Genomic DNA, 18,666 nt, shown 5'->3' on the forward strand with positions numbered 1-18,666 from the left:
ATGCCCAGACTTTCTTAACCAGAATCCCCATGGGAAGGTGTTAAAATCTGTATTTGAAACAAATCACCCAAATGATTCAGATAAATTTTTTAAGTTCTTAAGTCTATTTTGACGTACACTGATTGCTCCCTTTTCTAAACAACCGTAGCATTTGTTACCTGTACTCCACAGAGTAATACTAAATTGCAAATTTCATTGTTTCAGAATCAGGTTATAATTCAGTGAATATCAGTCATTTGGCGTTCTTTTTTTTTTTTTACTCGATCCTCCCAATAAACACGAAAGATAGATGTCATTGGCCAATTTTATAACTGAAGAAACTGAGGCTCAAGAGTTTAAGTGCTCCACTAAAATTTAAACAGTCAGTAACTGTCAGAACTGAGATTTGATAATGTCTCTGTGGCTTCAGAGTGCACATTATTTTCCCACTCCACTCTTTGTCTCCCCCAAAGGAAAGCAGAAAAGGGATATTTTGAAGATATTCCAAATACATCAATTATTAATTACAAATACATGTGCGTGCATGTGTGTGTGTGTGTGTGTATCATGTTCCTCCAAATAGATTTCAAATCTTTTGATGCTAGCAAATGAATTTTATACTTGTTTTGCACTTAGGTGGTGTTAACACCAGAAGCCACACGTGGGTGTTTAGTCATGACCACTGATTGTTCATACTTGAAGAAATGATGACATCATTCACTGAGCACATACTATATATTAGGTGCTTTATATGTACAATTATTGGTTTCTTATAACAACACTGTGAGAAAAACACAGTCCTTATTTTACAGATTAGAAATGAGGGTCTTTGAGTGGTCAACCAATTTGTCCGGGGATACACAGCTCAACCTTTCTGATTCTGTTGTGTAAGCCTTGCCATACACAAGAATTATCAAGACTGTGTATCCCAATCCTCTTATTCAACAAATGAAGAAAAGAAACTCAAATAGTGTAAATAACTTATGTAAGGTCACAGAGCAAGTGAGAATCCAATTTACTCAGAACAATAAATGGCATATTTACTCCAGTTAACTGCATTTTAAACATGTTTTTGGAAAGTACAACATAATTTGAAATTGGTTTCCTTAAAGGTATTTTTTATTTTATAATAATAACTACTCTAGCAATAAAGACTATAAATCAAAACAACTTATACTTTCATATCCATAGCCTGTTCTGGGAAAAATTCATTTCTGCTGTCTGTAACTACAGGCTTATAAACTTTAAAATCAATATGTTTGAAAGCTTTTCAACTAAAAATGAGAGAAGAAAGAGAGGTTAGGTTAGTTATCAGTGAAAATATAAGAAAATGTAAGAATTTCCTAGAATTTCCCTTTGCATTTTTCAAAACTCTTCAAAAATTTACAAGGGTGATTTTATAATCATAGTCTTTGTAATTTAAAGAAAAGCAAACAAAGGTCCTCATTTTGCTTTCTACCAGAATATAAGCTTTCTTACAAGAATATAAGCTAGGAAAGGGCAGACATTTGTTTACTGCTACTTTTTCAATGCCTAGTATTTAGCACAAACTATTTAGCACAAAACAACTTAGCACAAATAAAGTAATTAAAATATTGTTGAATAAGTAAAACTTTGACGAAGAGCCTTTTCTTCTGATTGGGTGCAAGAAGGAGAGACACAGGGGATTTGGTTTTTGATTTCTTTTAACTTCATATTTTTAATGATATACTAAATAAAGCTAAATAGTGGCTCAAAAGACAGTGAGACTGAAATAAATGAAATTCTATCATTAGGGAGATGAATGTCAAGTTGTCCTGACATTGTTTTTCAAAGGAATAGCTTGAACTTCAAAGAAGAACCATTGTATCTCTTGTAGATTCCAAACATTAAATAAGCACTTGAGGCAATAGTTTAGCAGCTTTCTCAAACTGGACAGTATAGAAAGATAAAGACGTCGGCATGGTTAGTTCTTCAACCCTCCTGAGCACGGAGGAAATAGATGAGAGGTAACACTGTTCAGCGGGCACTTTTGTACTAGGTCCAGTGTTGGAGGTTTTACCATCATTATTTCACTTAATCCTTACTTCATTTGTATTCATTTGTATGACATAGGTACTATTATCATTTGCATCTTACAAGTGAGGAAACGAAAGCTCATAGAGACAAACTGAGACTCAAAGTCAGATGTGTCTGATTTCAAACTTTTAGCTTTTACATCAGCGTTTCTCAAACTTCAGCCACTGGCACACCACCTATGTGGTTTTTGCCATATTGTATCATCTGTAGCAGCCATGGAAGTGTGCTGCTCAGATTCCTGCAAGAAAGACAGCCCCACCTGTCATGGCTTCAGCTTCTGCTCCTCTCCCTGGGGGCTCCTACCAATGACTGGGCACGACAGGAGTACTGGGCCATTCATTCCGGTCCAGTGTGGGCCTCTGGAACAGGCAATCTGTACTCTACGATTCTCCATTGGCTTGGTCAGGACTTTCTTAGCACCACCTTCAGTTTGAGGCTTTCTCCACCCACTTCTCCTTCCTTCTCTGTCTTTCTTGCTAGATGGTCAGAACTCTCTGTAGTCTGAAGGCTCTCTGTGCCTAGCTCTGCCACTCCTACTTCTCCTTCACAGATGGCTTCCTCCAATAAATCTCTTGCACGTCAATTCTGTCTTGGTGTCTGCTTCTTGGAGGACCCAAATTTACCGTTATTTATCTACTATCAGAACCATTATTTATGTAACACTGTCCTTTTTATTAGATTCCTTTTTAAACAAAATATGCTTATTTAACCTTGAGCAAAACATACGTTAATCTCAAATTGAATGTGCTAACTCTATTTTTCCTAAGACACCTTGAATATGCATATGAATACATGGTAATTATTTAACTAAAATTATTCAGATATGGGCCGCTTAAGTCTTCTCTCTTGTCTCCAATATACACATATACCTCACTTGGAAATTGTTTCTTCTATTATATTGCTGGTAAAAGATATTTTAAGATAAGTAATGGTGGGTGATGAAGAAAAAGGATTACAACAGAATGTATCAGCTGACATCATCCAAAGTTTTTATGAAATAGTGAAGACTGTGTTCTGGGAAGAACCTGGAAGGAAGGTTTCTGTATGACAGGAAGCAAACAGGCAAGGGGCCCCGCATCCAGCTGGATTCTGGACGACGGAGTAAAGCTGACACCACAGTGGCATCTGCATTCATCATCTGCTTTGCATGGTGTGCCAAGTGCGATAGATGTTTTGATGAAATTCTGAAGTTAGATTTTTCCAGCTCTATGAATTCCACCCACACCCTCATCTCCAACTTCTTGCTCATCTTTTGGCCAAATTTAAAACAGACAAAAGCTCTGCACATGTGTAGCAGCTGGGGCTTGCTCAGCAATGATAATTAAGGAATAGATCTAGAATAACTCAGCCCCACTCCCCCTGTCCTTGCACCACTCAGACCTCATATGGGAACAAAATCAGACAGTGGTTTGACTTTTCCTGTCATAGAGCACAGTGTGTGCCTACCCTGGTGGTGAACTGATGGACACCCTAGGTTTCTAAAAGGATAGTGGAGACCTAGTGGCTGATAATGAATGATTCGGTCTGGCTGGGGAGGAGTGAAGACAGAGAGCCCCTAGGTGGTTCATCTTGCCAGAGTAAGAGTGCTCAAAGAGACCAGGAAGAAGTCAGGGTTTTAAACCATTTCAGAAGGAAAATGAAATCATGAAATACCACAACCCTCTGTCATGAAATGAAGTCACTCGAAGAGTGAAAAATTCTACTTGTTCATTTCCTTTTCTTCCCCACGAAACACATGTTTATAACATGACAGGTGTTTCATTTTTCCTAGGAACACATTAGAAGGCTTCTACTCAATGGGAAGCCGAGTCATTTTGAAGACGAAGAAACACCTTCCATACATTGTTGAGTACAACAGTTAGCCCAATAGAAATAAGTTCTGGAGTCATCCCCGCCCGGACGACTCTCTAACGCTTGAAAATCAGATTTACCTTTTTCCAAAACAGTTTGCCCAGAGGCAGAGAGGTGGGTCCTGATTTCTCCTTGGTTCCCTCCTTCGCAGGTTCAGGGGTTGTCACGGACTGTGTGTGCCCCGATGGGTTGCATCCTTTGGAATTCTTGCCAGCCCCTTGGGTCTCCTGGGATGTAAAGTTGGCTTTGTCTGACTTAAGGTCAGCTGAAGTGGTGGGTGACTTTTCAGCACCCTAAAGAGTTAAAAAAATGGAGGGAAAACATTCAAAATGGTCTCAAAATTTTAAAAATGGAAGATCTCTTTTTAATAAACATGGGCTGAGGTTATACATAATGTTAATTTTCTTCTTTATATTTTTCTGTATTTTAAAAATTTTTACGGTGAATGTGGACTTGTGTTAAAATCTCAGAAAAAGTTAAGATATTTTTCTTTCAAAAAATAAACATAGAAGCATTATTAATTATGTTTATGTAAGTAACTCATTAGGAATCAAGGTGGTGGTAAGAGACCCTTTGCTGTTAGAATATGGAGTTCTTATTTAGGCCACTGGTCTCCAAATGGTTTCAATCAAGTTCCCATCAGTAAAAACATTTTGAATTTCCACCTTCAATACATGCATACTTATTTATGTATATATTATAAACATGCATCATTTTACTAATCAAAATTAGAAATTAAAGGAGAGTTAAATTAAATATAGAACTTCTGAAATTTTTCTCCATACTCCACTTTGGGGATGACTGAGTTAGGCTATAAAGTTAGTAAAAGGCAACTAGGCTGGAACTTGGTGAAGGGATTTTGAATTGGAAGAGTGTCCACAAGCCCTAGTTCTTCACTTTTAGGTGCAGCCCTACTCTCCACAATGAAAACTTCTTGAAATGTTATCCATTCGCTCTTTATTTCCTCTCTTCCTCTCTCTTCCTTCCCTTCTTCCCTTCCTCCGCCTCCTTCCCTCTGTCTTTTTCTCTCTCCCTCTGTCCGTATCTCCTTTCTCTCTTTCTGTCTCTCTCTCTGAGCAGCTGCACTGAAGTCCAATTCCAGGACATCTGATTTCTTCAGCAAGGGGGTGTGAATTTCTACACTCTGCCACCCACTGAGTCATGAGATAAAGGAAGAGTTGGGAGAATTATAGTCAGAATTTATCTTGACATGAGTGAATATTGGTACTCATAATTTTAACATCAGGTTCATCTGACCTAACCTCTTAATCCTAAACATCTTCATTTTATGATTTTTTTTTTGCTCTGGATACTTATGACTCAATCCCTTTAAATTCCCAGGGATGTAATATCCTTGACTAAATTTTCTGACTAAAAGAAAAAATATATTGCAATAAAAATGGGGTATGGGCCGGGTGTGGTGGCCCAACACTTGTAATCCCAGCACTTTGGGAGGCCGACGTGGGAAGATTTCTTGAGGTCGGGAGTTCAAGACCAGCCTGGGCAACACGGTGAAACCCTATCTCTACAAATAATAAAAAATTAGCTGGGCATGGTGGCTTGCGCCTGTGGTCCCAGCTACTTGGAGGCTGAGGCAGGAGGATTGCTTGAGTCCAGGAGGCTGCAGTGAGCCATGATCGTGCCACTGTACTCCAGCCTAGGCAACAGAACAAGACACCATCTCAAAAAAAAAATATAGAATATGGACAAATTCAGAAAGTTTGACAGTATTTTTTGATCCTGGAAAGAGTCTTAAAGCCCATCTGATCCAATGCATGAATTTTCATGGATGGGGAAACTGAGGCCAATGATCTGCCCAACGCTGAACAAGGGCACAACCTGGCCTCAAGTCTGAACTTCCGGCTCCTGTCTAGAGCTCTTCCCAGGCAGCACATTGCTTCTCCAAAGGATGTTTGCAAATAACATGAATTTTACTATTTGATGCAAGACACAACATCTTCTTTGCTGAAATTTTTAATACTAAGAAGGAGTCATCCATTGAGCAGATTCTAAGTTCAAGTTAAGATAAAGAACTGACGTCTGGAAATGAATTTTGTGATAGTTGATACTGGAATAGCTCCAGTTCCATTTAAAAGTATACAAAATGGCAAAATGTTGGAATTTACAATAACCTTTGCATTTTATAGACAGTGAAGTCAAAATGGCTGAGCTCATAAGATTCTGCATTACAAACGTCCCAAATGCTCTTGAGCACCTGGTGCTATTTTAGCTCTAAACGGTAATTAAATTAAAGGGGACTGGTTAAAGGGTAAGTACCCCTCCTCCTAACACACACATGCTAAGTAGCTTGTTTTCTTTTTCAGAAAATAAGAGAAAGTAGTATTCATTAATTCATTTAAAATCCACTTTGAGTGTCTTCTATGAGCCATGATATGTACTAAGTGCTGGAGTTACATGTCCTCAAGAAGAGGATGACAGTAAATAATTCCACAAATAAATGTAAAATTTCAACTGTAATAAGTGCTACTGAGTGGGGAGGCGATTTGAGGCTATTCCTCTCAATCCCATAAAAAGCTAAATCAAGGAGTTTGATCCACTCATGAAAATCAGGGAAGACTTCACTGAGAAAAGGATGGTTGTGCTTTGATCTGAAGGGTGACTGAAAATTAACCAGAGAAGGGAAGAAGAGAGTTTTCCACGCACAGGGAACAACTGCCCTAAGGTCCTTCGGCAAGTATCGGAGCAAAGAGTGGCCAAGCGTGGCTACTTCAACAACAACCTCTCCTTCTGCTTTCCTGGGAGAATCTCCATTTGCCCAGTGGTCCATTTTAGACCAAGAATCCGGGGGTTGGGGCTGACCTCATCCCCATCTCTAAGAAAGGGCTCTGGTTGCTTTGAGCCAATCATCAATCTGCCAAAGTCATTAGAAGGGCGGCTCCATGGCCCCACGCTATTTTGGTGTAACTTCTGAGGCTTGGCTTTGTACCTTTTCTAAATGCTGTGTTATTTTTCTGGCTCAAGGGTTCCCTTTGATGTGCATTTAGCCCACTTACTCAGAGTCACATAGAGGTTACAAAAAACAAGGTTCCCAGGTCCTGGAGTGCCAGAATTTCCCTGGGACAGCTCCAGTTTACCTAATGCATTACATACTTGGCCGTTTTCACCACTCAGCCACCACCCTTTCTCTCTCTGCTTAGTCTCCCTGGACCACTGTTGCATCTTGAAGACATAATTTCCAACTTTAAACTTTTATTTGATGACAAGAATAAAAGGTAACAGTGACAGACACTGTTTTAAGCACCTGAATGTCCTGACAAAAGTCCTATGAGGAACTATTATTTTTTGTATTTTAAAATTGATGAATCATAGTTTTACATATTTTCGGGGGGTCCATGTGATATTTTGATGCCTGTATACAAAGTGCAATGATTAAACCAGGGTAACTGGAATTTCCATCACCTCAAACTCTTATCCTTTCTTTGTGTTGGAAACTTACAATTTTTCTCTTCTAGCTGTTTTGAAATATCCAATAAATTACTGTTAGCTGTAATTTCCCAATGGTACTATCAAATGCTACAACTTACAGGAAGACACTAATTTTTATGCCAATTTCACAGACAGGGAAATTTAGTTGCTTGGTGGCTAAGTAACTTGCCCACAGTTACACTAATGAGGGGGCAGAGCTGACAGCTGAATCCAGGGAGTCTGATCCCCAAACCCAAGCATTAATAGTGACTCCATACTACACTGTTTCCAATGAATCAAGGTTTCCTGCTCCCTGGGCTATTCCACCCATCAGTGAGGGAAATCTATACCACCATTCTCAACAAGGGCAATATACAACAAAAAATAATATTGCCTTTGTTCTTGGGAGAAGGGTTAGGCCAAATTAGATATTAACATGGTCCGTGGCTCCCCTAAAGAATTACAGTGCATTAACAGGTATAAAGAATATTTGTTACATTAAAATTTCGTGGAGGGAAGGGTGATTACAGCAAAAAATAGTCTAAAAAAGTATCATGGTGAGGGTTGATACTGAGATAAAGATTGGGAAACACATCTATACTGATCAGTTTCATAGGGAAGTGACCAATTTTTTTTTCTCTTTGTATTGGGAGGATATCCAGAAACCCTTGAAAAACATTACAAGGGCACGACCCTACTACAGTTATAGTAACTATATAATTCTAATTTATTTGTGTAGTTGTTTGTTGAATATGTATCTCTTTTGCTAGAGTCTTGGTCATCATCATATCCTAAGACCAAGAAAGCCTTGGTCATGATTACGTCCCCAATTCCCATCAGGCCTAGCTTCTGGCACAAAATAGACAATCAGTCATTCAATTAATAATTACAGTCTATGACAGGGACCAGAGAGAGACACCCACACAAGATCCTGTCATGCCATATTTCCAGCCACCCACCCCTGCTCACTGGGTTGTAGAGTACCAGTCAGAACACCATTAGTCTTTTCATTCCTGCCCACCACTCTCCTGCCTTCCCAAAGAAGTCCCCCAGATGGAGTTCTGCCAGCATCAACCAACTGGATATTCTTTGTTTGCGTTACATAGGAGACTACAAAAATTTTAACTGTGTTTTCAGAGGCAATCTCATGAATAGGGTTGCCAGATTTAGCACATGAGAATAAGAATATAAGATATTCCATTAAATATTAATTTAAGATCAGCAAATAATAATTTTCTAGCATAAGCATGTCCCAAATATTGCATGGGACATACTTATATTTAAATTAAAAAGTTATTTCTTGTTTATCAAAAATTTGAATTTAACTGAGTCCTCTATATTTTACCTGGTGGCCCTACCCATGAAATTCTAGTGGATTCAATTTGGAGATTGTATGTCAAATGACCTTACCTTAATAAATTTTCGTCTTGTTTTCACATTGGGTGTGGGAGAGAGGAGATGTTAGTAAGATGTAAACACTACACCAAGAACCAAAAACAATGAATGAATGGTAGAGCTTATGAATCATGCATGCTGCTTGCTAATACTTCAGCTGCCTTACAGAAAGGGTGGGCACTGGGGAAACCTGAGGAGGGAGGGGAGCATTTTGGGGCATGGCAAAGGCATTCTAAAGGAATGCTCTGTTTTGTGTCTAAAGTTGTCACCAAACAGTGGTGGCCACATGAAAAAGTTTGATTCTGAGACATCACATGCCATTAGGCCGAGAAAAATGGTTCCAATTCAGCAAAAGCTGACACTAAATGTATTTCATTTACTGATTTCAGACTTCCCTACTTTTTGAACTGAGAAAATTCTTTTTATAAGAAGGATCATAGAGATGTAGAGAAATAAAGCCCCAGAATTAACCAGAATTGGTAACCTTTTTTTTTTAATAGCAAAATAGTTTTATCCTTGAATTTGCTTGGATTTCTCGTTTTCTTTTCCAGGTGACAAACCCATGGGGAAATGGAGAGTATCACACCTCCTAAAATCATGATAATGTCACGGAGAGAATCTGGCTGGTTATTTAAAGGCCCTATTTTCCTATCTTTAGAGACAACAGAAATAATCAACAGAGAAAAAGAAATGAACTATCTCAGGTGCAGAGGTAAAAGCCAATGAGCTCTAACAAACTGCTGCGTAAATAAGAATTCAGAACATTTGGGAGGTGTCCCTTACTTTGATTTACACTTACATAAAAAAATACACTGAATGCCACTCAAGGCAAAACCCTGAAGTCCTTGTGTCTGTGTTACAGAATTCCAGAAGGCTGTTCCCGCGGCCTCTTCCCACTCTTCCAGAATCCTGTCTTTTCCCCATCTACCTCAGTGACAAGATGGGAGGCCAACAGTTTTTGGGAAGCCCTAGGAATGATAACATTGAACTTGGGTGGTCCCTTTATTGGTGGCAAGAGATACTGCAGACGTAAAATTTTGTAGTGCATGAAGTGAATGTCATAATGAAAGGCAGATCTGGGGAAACATCATACACTTCTTAAACTTTCAAGGCCCTTTACTTACAAAAGCTCCAAGTGGGAGTTAAACTAGATTCTTTCCTATGAGATCTATGACGCGTTTCACCAGCAGTTACTAAGTTATTTCCCAGCAGTTACTAAGTTATGTGATGTTGGAGCACATTTTAATCTTCCCTCCCCCATTGCAATATTTATCATTCCCCATTCTTTTCTCTTCACAGAACAAAATTATCCTGTATGGAAATTGAAAGGTGGCTTCATAACATAGTCTGCTTATGCAAATACAGATTCAGCTGTGAGAACCTTCTATGGAGTGCTTATTTGCATATACAATCCCGGGACTGTGACATCCAGGTAGGGAAGTTTTTTTAATACAGGCTTTTGACTTGGTGGAAAATGGCTGATATTTTAAACAAATTTTCAAGCATGCTAACCCAATTCAGGGATCCTTTAAACTGATGGTTTCAGACAAACACTGGCGTCTTCTTAGACATTGGAAGCATAATATTTCCCAAACTGACTTCAGTGTTGTCCTAACTTCCCAAGGACATGGAGCTGAAACATGCTCTGCCTTCATTCATTGCTTTTTTCCGCCTGGACTTTTATTTGGGTTCAGTGTAAGCTTAGTTAATATTGGAAATAGATGAAACAGACCACAGAAAGATAACATTATTACTTGAGGTTAGAAGAGTATTTCCCAAAATGTAGGAAGCATACCATTGGTGGATCAGAGAAGATTATAGATTGTGCAGAAATATGATATTACATAGTATTCAAATAGTGAAACCACTTCTCCTTTTCCAACTCTCATTGAATCCTTCTACTAACATTCTGGAGAAAGTCTCAGTCTGGTGATGGTACATCTTTAACATTTTTCTACCATTGGCCAATTAATCACCTTTTAATAAAGCTAGAAAGAGCATCAGATTCAGAGCTTAATACAAATGAGGTAGCTAGAATGTAATGTCTTTCTAATTAGCCAAATTAATGCTTACCTTCCTCTTAGGAAAAATTATTCTGATTTTCTATATATGATATAAAGTTTCTTTTAAAGATACATTTAAATAGAAAATAGGTCAATTTCAATGTAAAAATATCAAATAATAGTACATCTAACAAAAATGGTGAAGGTGGTACACAAGTTATTGACATTTGGGAAATACTGGGTTAGAAGAATAGTTCCAGAACCCTGGTCCGCACTAGGAAGACACCTGTTTGAAATGTTTATGACTATGGGGACTTAAAAATCACTGAAGTTCAATTCATATCATCTTTAATTCTCTTTTAATGATCCCCACCACCCAAGGCTCTGTTTTTACTGGAGAGGAGCTGGGTGGGCTCAGGATGGCACATGTCTTGTGAAGACCAGAGTTCTTGTTTTTCCTCCTACTTTAATAAGATACAGACCTTATGCCTAAAGAATTTTCTAAAGGCAAGTCCTAGCCTGGGGCTATCCAGGTGCTTTTTCTTGGCGCCTCTAGCCTGGATCTCGGATGTCTTCTGACCAGCTTGTCCATCACAGACACTTTCTGCTTTCGATGCCTTTGGGGCAACAGCAGTCACAACCTCAGAACTTTGTTTTTGAACAAAATTCTTTTTCTTTTCTGTTGTTTTAAAGTGCATTAATACACCGTGACAATTAACTGTTGGTACACCATCCCCTCTTCTAACCACAAAACACCGTGTAAATGTTTATCTTTTTTAAACTCCCATATTCACAATTTTAGATATACAATGATTTTCAACAGTGACCTATTTAAATGACCCAGATGAACACACCTCAAAGCAAGACAGAACAAAACAAAACTCTGTATCTCCATTTGCTGAAGACAAATAATAGGACAAGATAATGCAGTCTCTACTTGACAGTTGTAGATATCTAAATGCTATTGCCACATGGTAAAGTAAAAAAATACCTGCAGACAAAATATTTATTTTTCATCCTGGAGTCAAAGCAAAGACTGCTGCTGAATGTCTTTTAGTCTCAAATCGATCTCCTTTGATTCACTATTAGAAACTTTATGGAAGCAATATCACCTGCAAAAATTTCAATTCACTTCTGGATGGGTAGACCCCTCCAGGCAGAGAAAATGTGTAGTGTGAACCAATCCACTGAGGCAAAGTAGAGGGAGATTGAAACCGAAATAGCCTGGCTACAACCACTCAAGATTGTTGACTCAAGTTACAAATGTCAGGGCCTTTCGTGTAGGGAAGGTAGTGGGCTGAAAACAATACAGACTTCAAAAGCATGAATCCAAGAACTTCAGTAGAAAAGATATCAAAATTGCAAGGTATGAGAACCAGGTTTGTAGAAAACACATCTGTTTGTGGGTGTCATGGACAACCTACATTCACAAAACCCTCTTTTGAGAACCAGCTCCACTAATGTGACCCCACAGCTTCCTGGGCAGGACGGTGAGATTTTATCAGCTGGGTACGTTCAGTTTTGACCACATTCTGGGTCAGGGAGGAGTCTTGGTCCATGACCAGCTAAAGAGAATGAGTGCATCAGGTCACTTGGGAAGCCACACATACATTCCCATACCCCACTGTTTAGAGCCTTTTACGCTATGTGGCTTCAAACAATGCAAGACATAGAACCAAAAGAAATACATTTTGCCCCAACCATTCATTGAATTTGACCCTATGACCTCGGAGCAAATGAATAATTTTATAGGAAAATGCATGTAGATGCTTCGGATACATATTTTTTTTCAATGGAAGAAGAAAATTCTCGAGGAAACCAAGAAATACAATACAAATGTAGTTATGTCATTCAACCAATCTTGGCTGTGATCATGGAAATAGGGATCGCTACATTTAATCAGAGCTCTACAGTTTGCAAAACAATGCCACACCTTCATTCAACCCTGGGGTCCAGGACAAACAATTTTTTTGTCCCAATTTTATAGACATGAAGACTTGGGTTCAGACAGATTAAGACTGTACCACTATCAAGTAGCAGAACTGGAGCTGAAATGCAGGTCTTTTGAGACAAAATCTAGGATCCTCTTTTCACAGCCAACTCCTTCACATATGGGTAGCAGATGTAGGGGGCAAACCAAGCCATGTATCTGATCCCACTGTTTTTCAAAGCACTTTCCAATATCAGAAGAAGGACCCAAGACACTTATCTGTCACCAAGTTAAACTTCCCTCATGGTTCCCGTGAAACTTAAACCGTGTATTCCACTAGAGGTAACGAGCCTTGTCCAGTGTAAAGAGAGAACATCTCTAGGAAGATGTTATTTCAAACCAAATTTATTTTGAGGGGAATTGGCTGAATTTCTTGGATGACAGTGAAGAATCTAGGCTCTCTAGCGTGTCCTAATGCCTCTGCGTGGCCATCCATTTGGCAAGTGTCCCATGGAAACTATTTTATTTCACCAAACCACTGCCTTTGCAGTAAAGATTTATTTATTTTTCAAATTACATTGAAAAATAACATATTTTTTAGAAAACAAAAATATAGCAGCTTTCTTCTACTTTATTTTTTTAGAGTCCATGTCCTACTGAAAAGCTTTCTTCTACTTTACATGGACTGTTTTTTACTATATTCCCTGGGTCCCTCTACACACAACTAAAAAGACTAAGATGATGATATAATTATTAGTATTCTGTTCTTATGCTATATAAGAAATTGGTATTGTGATATTATTTAGCCAGAGTTGGCACATCTTTCAAGCTTTCCAGTAAAATTTTAATTTAACTACTGTTAATGTAAATAAAATATTTTAAAGACAACCTAACAGCACTATTAAATTGCTAATTATATATAGATATGATACACACACACACACACACACACACACACACATATATGTATCCAAAAAACAAGCAAGCAGACACAAATCCAAATCCAATTCTATGCGCAAACCCAAATATATACATACACACTTCAAACTACCTACCGTGTCTTCTGGGTCCTTTTTTGTTTCAGCTTTGTTAGGTGAAACCTTAAAAGTTTGAGAAAGCCAAATATTAGAAATCATTGCTCTTTAGAGTGATTTTTATTTCATAGATAAATAATTCTTTAGGGTGGTCCAGTTCACCATACAGGTCAAGAATAAAATGAGAAGTATTTTTAGTTCAATAGAAATCTCAGGACCGCCGGGTAATACAAAAGTTAACAAAATTAATATCTTATAATGAGATACATCTGATCTTATACATTTACCAAGAGTGTGACCACATTCAAAATTGTCTCCTGGAAGACCACAGACTTCCAGTAAATTTTATCATTACTCCAAACACATGTGCAACCCTCTGGTGTTTGTGGCACATTCTGTTGACATTTATTGTTTTTTCTTTTGAGGTTAGTCTTGATATTTGAAAATAGCCCAAACACATTTGGGACAGTCTGCTTCACTGTGCATTCATTCATTCAGGTTTTTTTTTTTTGAATGATTTCTACAGTATTTTATTTGCCACTTGAGTGGCAAAACTGCTTTGAGAGGTCCACAACACAGGGAGATATTTTTCAATTATTTTTATGATCAATGACCATAAGACATTCAATTGCAATAGAATTCCATTACAACACAGCCCATGTTACATGATTTGGGCATCCACTGCTTATACCATGGTTCCCAGCTTCAGGGGCTCTCTTGCTAAAAGCCTGATATAACACAACTTTCTTATGAAGCATATCTTGTCCCTGTTCTCTCCCATGCTCCAACAGCACCATGATAATTCATTTAGTACAATAACATTCAAATGTGCATTATTCTTAGAATTAACGAAACTTTTGAGCAATAGAGTGGAGGGGAAAAGAGGAGAAAACTGCTTACCAGAGTTTTAAAGAAACTCATGATGGAATTATTATTCTCTGCTATAGCTGCTGCCTGGGAGTCGTCCTTTGCAGTCTCCAGTCCTTCTGGGTCCCCAGGGACAGAACAATCCGCAGTTCCAAGTTCTTGTCCTTCTTTTTCCTTGCCGTCAACTATGTCCTAGGAGCAAAACAGTTGTCACAGTTGCCACTTGCTGAATGTGAACTCTCAAAGTCATACTTTTGCTTCACACCCCTTTCTCTCTTACCCCCTAATTCCAGCCATACTTCTTCTGCCCACGGGCGTGCAGAACAATCATGAGATTATAAGAGTCACTCTTCCTTCCCTCCCCCTCTTTCTAACATATTCAGCATTTGCTGTTGGTTGGAGGGACATTGTTTGGAGCCAAAGGGTAACAAACACAGCAGTGCACGTTGCATTTCAAACAAAAACCCTTTTCTTCCAATTCTGCAAAGAAGTTGCGTAAGGTATCGATATTTTCCATCTTTATAGTCTCCTTATCTATGATGTGTACATTATCCCCAGAGATGGTGTTTCCCACAATTTCCACAGAGTTGGATTATATCAACTAAAAAAAAAAAAAAAAAAAAGAAAAAGAAAAAGAAAAAGTACGGGTGTTTAAAAATAACTATTTTGCTTTTGAGATATGAGGTTCATCCGTGCAAGGGGTGTGATAGGGGAACTGATTTTCTCCCCGACCTCCTCAGGAGGGTAGGATGCGTTCTGAATCTGCCTTCCTTTCACCATCTCACCTCTCACGACCCCAGGACAGGAAGCTACTGCCTCTCCACCTTCTGACTGCAACAGCCCTGGCCTTGTCTCTGGTTGGGCTCTTGACCCTCACAATACATTCTTTACTCAACAGATCCCATCTTCCCACTCCTTACCACCCTCCAGTAGCTTCTGACAGCTCTTGGAGTCAAGCCCAAACTCTGATGCAGGATCTCCAATGTCTAACATGGTCTGCCCCTGCCTAAATCTCCATCCTCTCTGTACCACGTGCTCCTTCATTCCATTTTCTGGCCCACTTTCTTTGAGTTTTTCAAACATACCACAGGTTATTTCCAAACTTCTGGCTCTCTGTTTGAAACATTCTGCTCCTCTGTCTGCCCGTAGGTAATTTCCATCCATCCTTAAGGTCATAAGTGTCATCTCTTGGGAGAGATTGTCCCTAAACATTCATCTAAGGCTGTCCTCCCACCACTGTCGTCTCCACCAGAGTCCCTTGCCCTTTTAAAAATCTTTGCTGTGTCAGCAGTTCTGTTTACTTCTCAGTCTTTGTGCTTTTCCTCATACTCCCATTAGACTATAAACTCGACAAAGACAGGGATAATATCTACTTCACTCAGTGCTTTTCTCAAGTACCAAGGACAGCGAGGCCCACAGAAGGCATTCAATAAATATGTATCATTTATGAAAATTTTACAAACATAGAATAGTGCTATCTGTACCAGCATAAATTCTCATGTGACAAAGTAGTACAGAAACTTCCCATTGCAACACAGCTAAACCTGCCTCATTCTTTACGACTCAGGTGACATTTATTCCATTGCTTGGTTATAACATTGTTTATTGTCTAATATCCTTATCGATGGACATTCACAGTGTGTATAGTTGTATATCTAGAGTATTATAAGCAGTAGTAAAGTGAACATCTCACACTTTTATTTTTAAATACTCATATGTATCTATATTTTCTTTGGGTAAATTATCAAAAGTGAAATTTTTGGGTCAAGAGGTATGCAAATTATATAAACTTGATGAATATTCTTGCAAAAAATGAGAAGGTTTCAACAGAGAGGTCCTGCAGGTACATTGGTGCGTCTGAGAAGCTGTTTGGTGCACCGGAGGTTGTGACAAGTGAGACCTAAAATGTACCCAGGCTGGGCAGGTTGGTGCATGTGGTTGTGGCCTGGCAGTGGGGAGCTTGGTCTGGAGGTGGGTGGAGTGAGGGAGGCGGACTCGACTCTCACCTGCTGGGTGAGCATCGTCTTCACTCTTTGCCCTCCCTTTCATCCCCGTGTAGTCCTTCCTTTCAACCCAGGGCTGTGGGTTCCGCCTTCTCCACACCATCTCCCTGCCCCCATGCTGCCAGTTCCCTTACTTAGAGGAGAATGAAAGGAGACACTTCTGTTTCCTCAAAAACGATTTCTAACAATTCGCAGTGTGTGAGGTGGCAGAAGCCCACAGAAGACTTGGTATTTCTATTTTGACCCCTTCTCTCAGTAGTGGAGAGTGGGATATGGTAGCACTGCATTTAGACTCCTGGATTTTATACTTTCTCCTCTGGGGTTGGCAGTGTCTGGACAAGCAGTATAAATTGATATGGGTTGACTATCCCAACCACTGAGATACAATTCAACTCATTTTAATGGACGATTCTATTGGGCCATTTTTTGCGTTGTTATAAAGACATACCTGATTCTGGGTAATTTATAAAGAAAAGAGGTTTAATTGGCTCACAGTTCTGCAGCCTTTACAGGAAGCATGGGACTGGCATCTGCTTGGCTTCTGGGAGGCCTCAGGAAGCTTACAATCATGGCGGAAGGAGAAGTGGGAGCAGGCACAGCACATGGTCAGAGCAGGAGCAAGAGAGAAAGAGTGGAGGGGGTGGTGGGACAAACTTGCAAATGACCATATCATGTGTGAACACAGAGCAAGAGCTCAGTTACCACCAAGGAGATGGCCCAAGCCATTCATGATGGATCCACCCCTGTGATCTTTCACCAGGCCAAACCTCCAGCATAGGGGATTACAATTCAACATGAGATTTAGGCAAGGACAGATGTGCAAATTACGTCAACTACTTATTAAGCATTACATGTACACCAGTGCTTTCTCTTTCCTAAGCTAGTATAATTTGAACAAGGTCACTTAATCTTAATATATCATTATTTATTATAGAATAATATACAATGTCAATATGTCAAATATTTTACATTTACAGCATGCAAACCACTATACAAATAAATGCATTACACATATGTCACTTGATCTTTACAACAATCTTCTGAGACAAATATTACAATTAACAGTTTCAAACAATGAAATGAGGCTCAGAGAGTTTAGGTTACTTGTCTAAGGTCACACAGCTTGAGAGGGGCCAATATGGGGATTATAAGTCAGGCCTGTCAGAACTGAACATCTTAAAATGCTATAGATTATTTGGCTATGAGTGTCAACTTTGCTAAACTTATATAGTGTGTGCAGTAAAATGTAACATCATATAAATTAAATCCAGGTGGTGGAAAACCAAGATCCTCATAGGGAGTGTATATAAATATAGACTACATCCATAAATTCCACCAGTAAAAACCCTTCATAACTTAACTCTCCCAAAAAGTACTGCACTTATAACTTGTTTAAACCGTGTCATCCTTACGTCTTAAACAATGCTTGTTTATGCTTGTATAGCTTTACAGTTACGAGGCGCCTTCACAAATCTATCTTATCTAATCTTTGCCAAGACTGTGCAAGGCAAATTACAGATGAGAAAACCGAGGCCCAAAGAGGTTTAAACATCATGTCCAAGGCCACAGTTGGCAAGCGTAAGCATTCATTTGTTTTTGCCTAAGTAGCATTCCTCACTCCTTGTGATAACAGGACCCTCCTGCTCATTCCTGGAGAAGTGTCCCTCTTCTATTCCATTCTCATTGCTTTTCTGCCCGTTTTTTTTGTTTTATTTTCCCCCTGGGTCACTCTTGTAACCCCAGTGACCTGCTTGCTCTTCTTTGAACATGTCAAGTAGGCTGTTGCCTCAGGACCTTTGCATCTGGGCTGAGCTTCTGCCTGCCAGGAGCATGTGACCTTACTTCTTTCAAGTCTTTTTCAATTGTCACTTTTTTTTTTTTTTTGAGACAGAGTCTCACTCTGTCACCCAGGCTGGAGTGCAGTGGCATGATCTCGACTCACTGCAACCTCTGTCTCCCTGGCTCAAGCAATTTTCCTGCCTCAGCCTCCCAAGTAGCTGGGATTACAGTGTGTGCCACCATGCCTGTCTAATTTTTGTATTTTCAGTAGAGATGGGGTTTCACCATGTTGGCCAGGCTGGTCTTGAACTCCTGACCTCAGGTAATCCCCTCACCTCGGC

The 18,666-nt window shown here is 39.2% G+C and overlaps 1 protein-coding gene across 2 annotated transcripts in view; it reads right to left on the minus strand.

The window, feature by feature from the left end:
- The window catches only part of BCAS1 (brain enriched myelin associated protein 1), a 115,392-nt gene that overhangs the window by 37,938 nt on the left and 58,788 nt on the right, over positions 1–18,666 (minus strand). For both annotated transcript variants that reach the window (XM_055104755.1, XM_055104756.1), the window contains 4 exons: positions 14,577–14,735; positions 13,698–13,742; positions 11,195–11,329; positions 3,969–4,181 (listed from right to left, as the gene is read on the minus strand). In XM_055104755.1, the coding sequence (XP_054960730.1) occupies positions 3,969–4,181; positions 11,195–11,329; positions 13,698–13,742; positions 14,577–14,735 (552 nt within the window). The remainder of the gene's footprint in view (positions 1–3,968; positions 4,182–11,194; positions 11,330–13,697; positions 13,743–14,576; positions 14,736–18,666) is intronic.

Source organism: Pan paniscus, chromosome 21 (genome assembly GCF_029289425.2).
Source record: "Pan paniscus chromosome 21, NHGRI_mPanPan1-v2.0_pri, whole genome shotgun sequence".
NCBI lineage: Eukaryota > Metazoa > Chordata > Mammalia > Primates > Hominidae > Pan > Pan paniscus.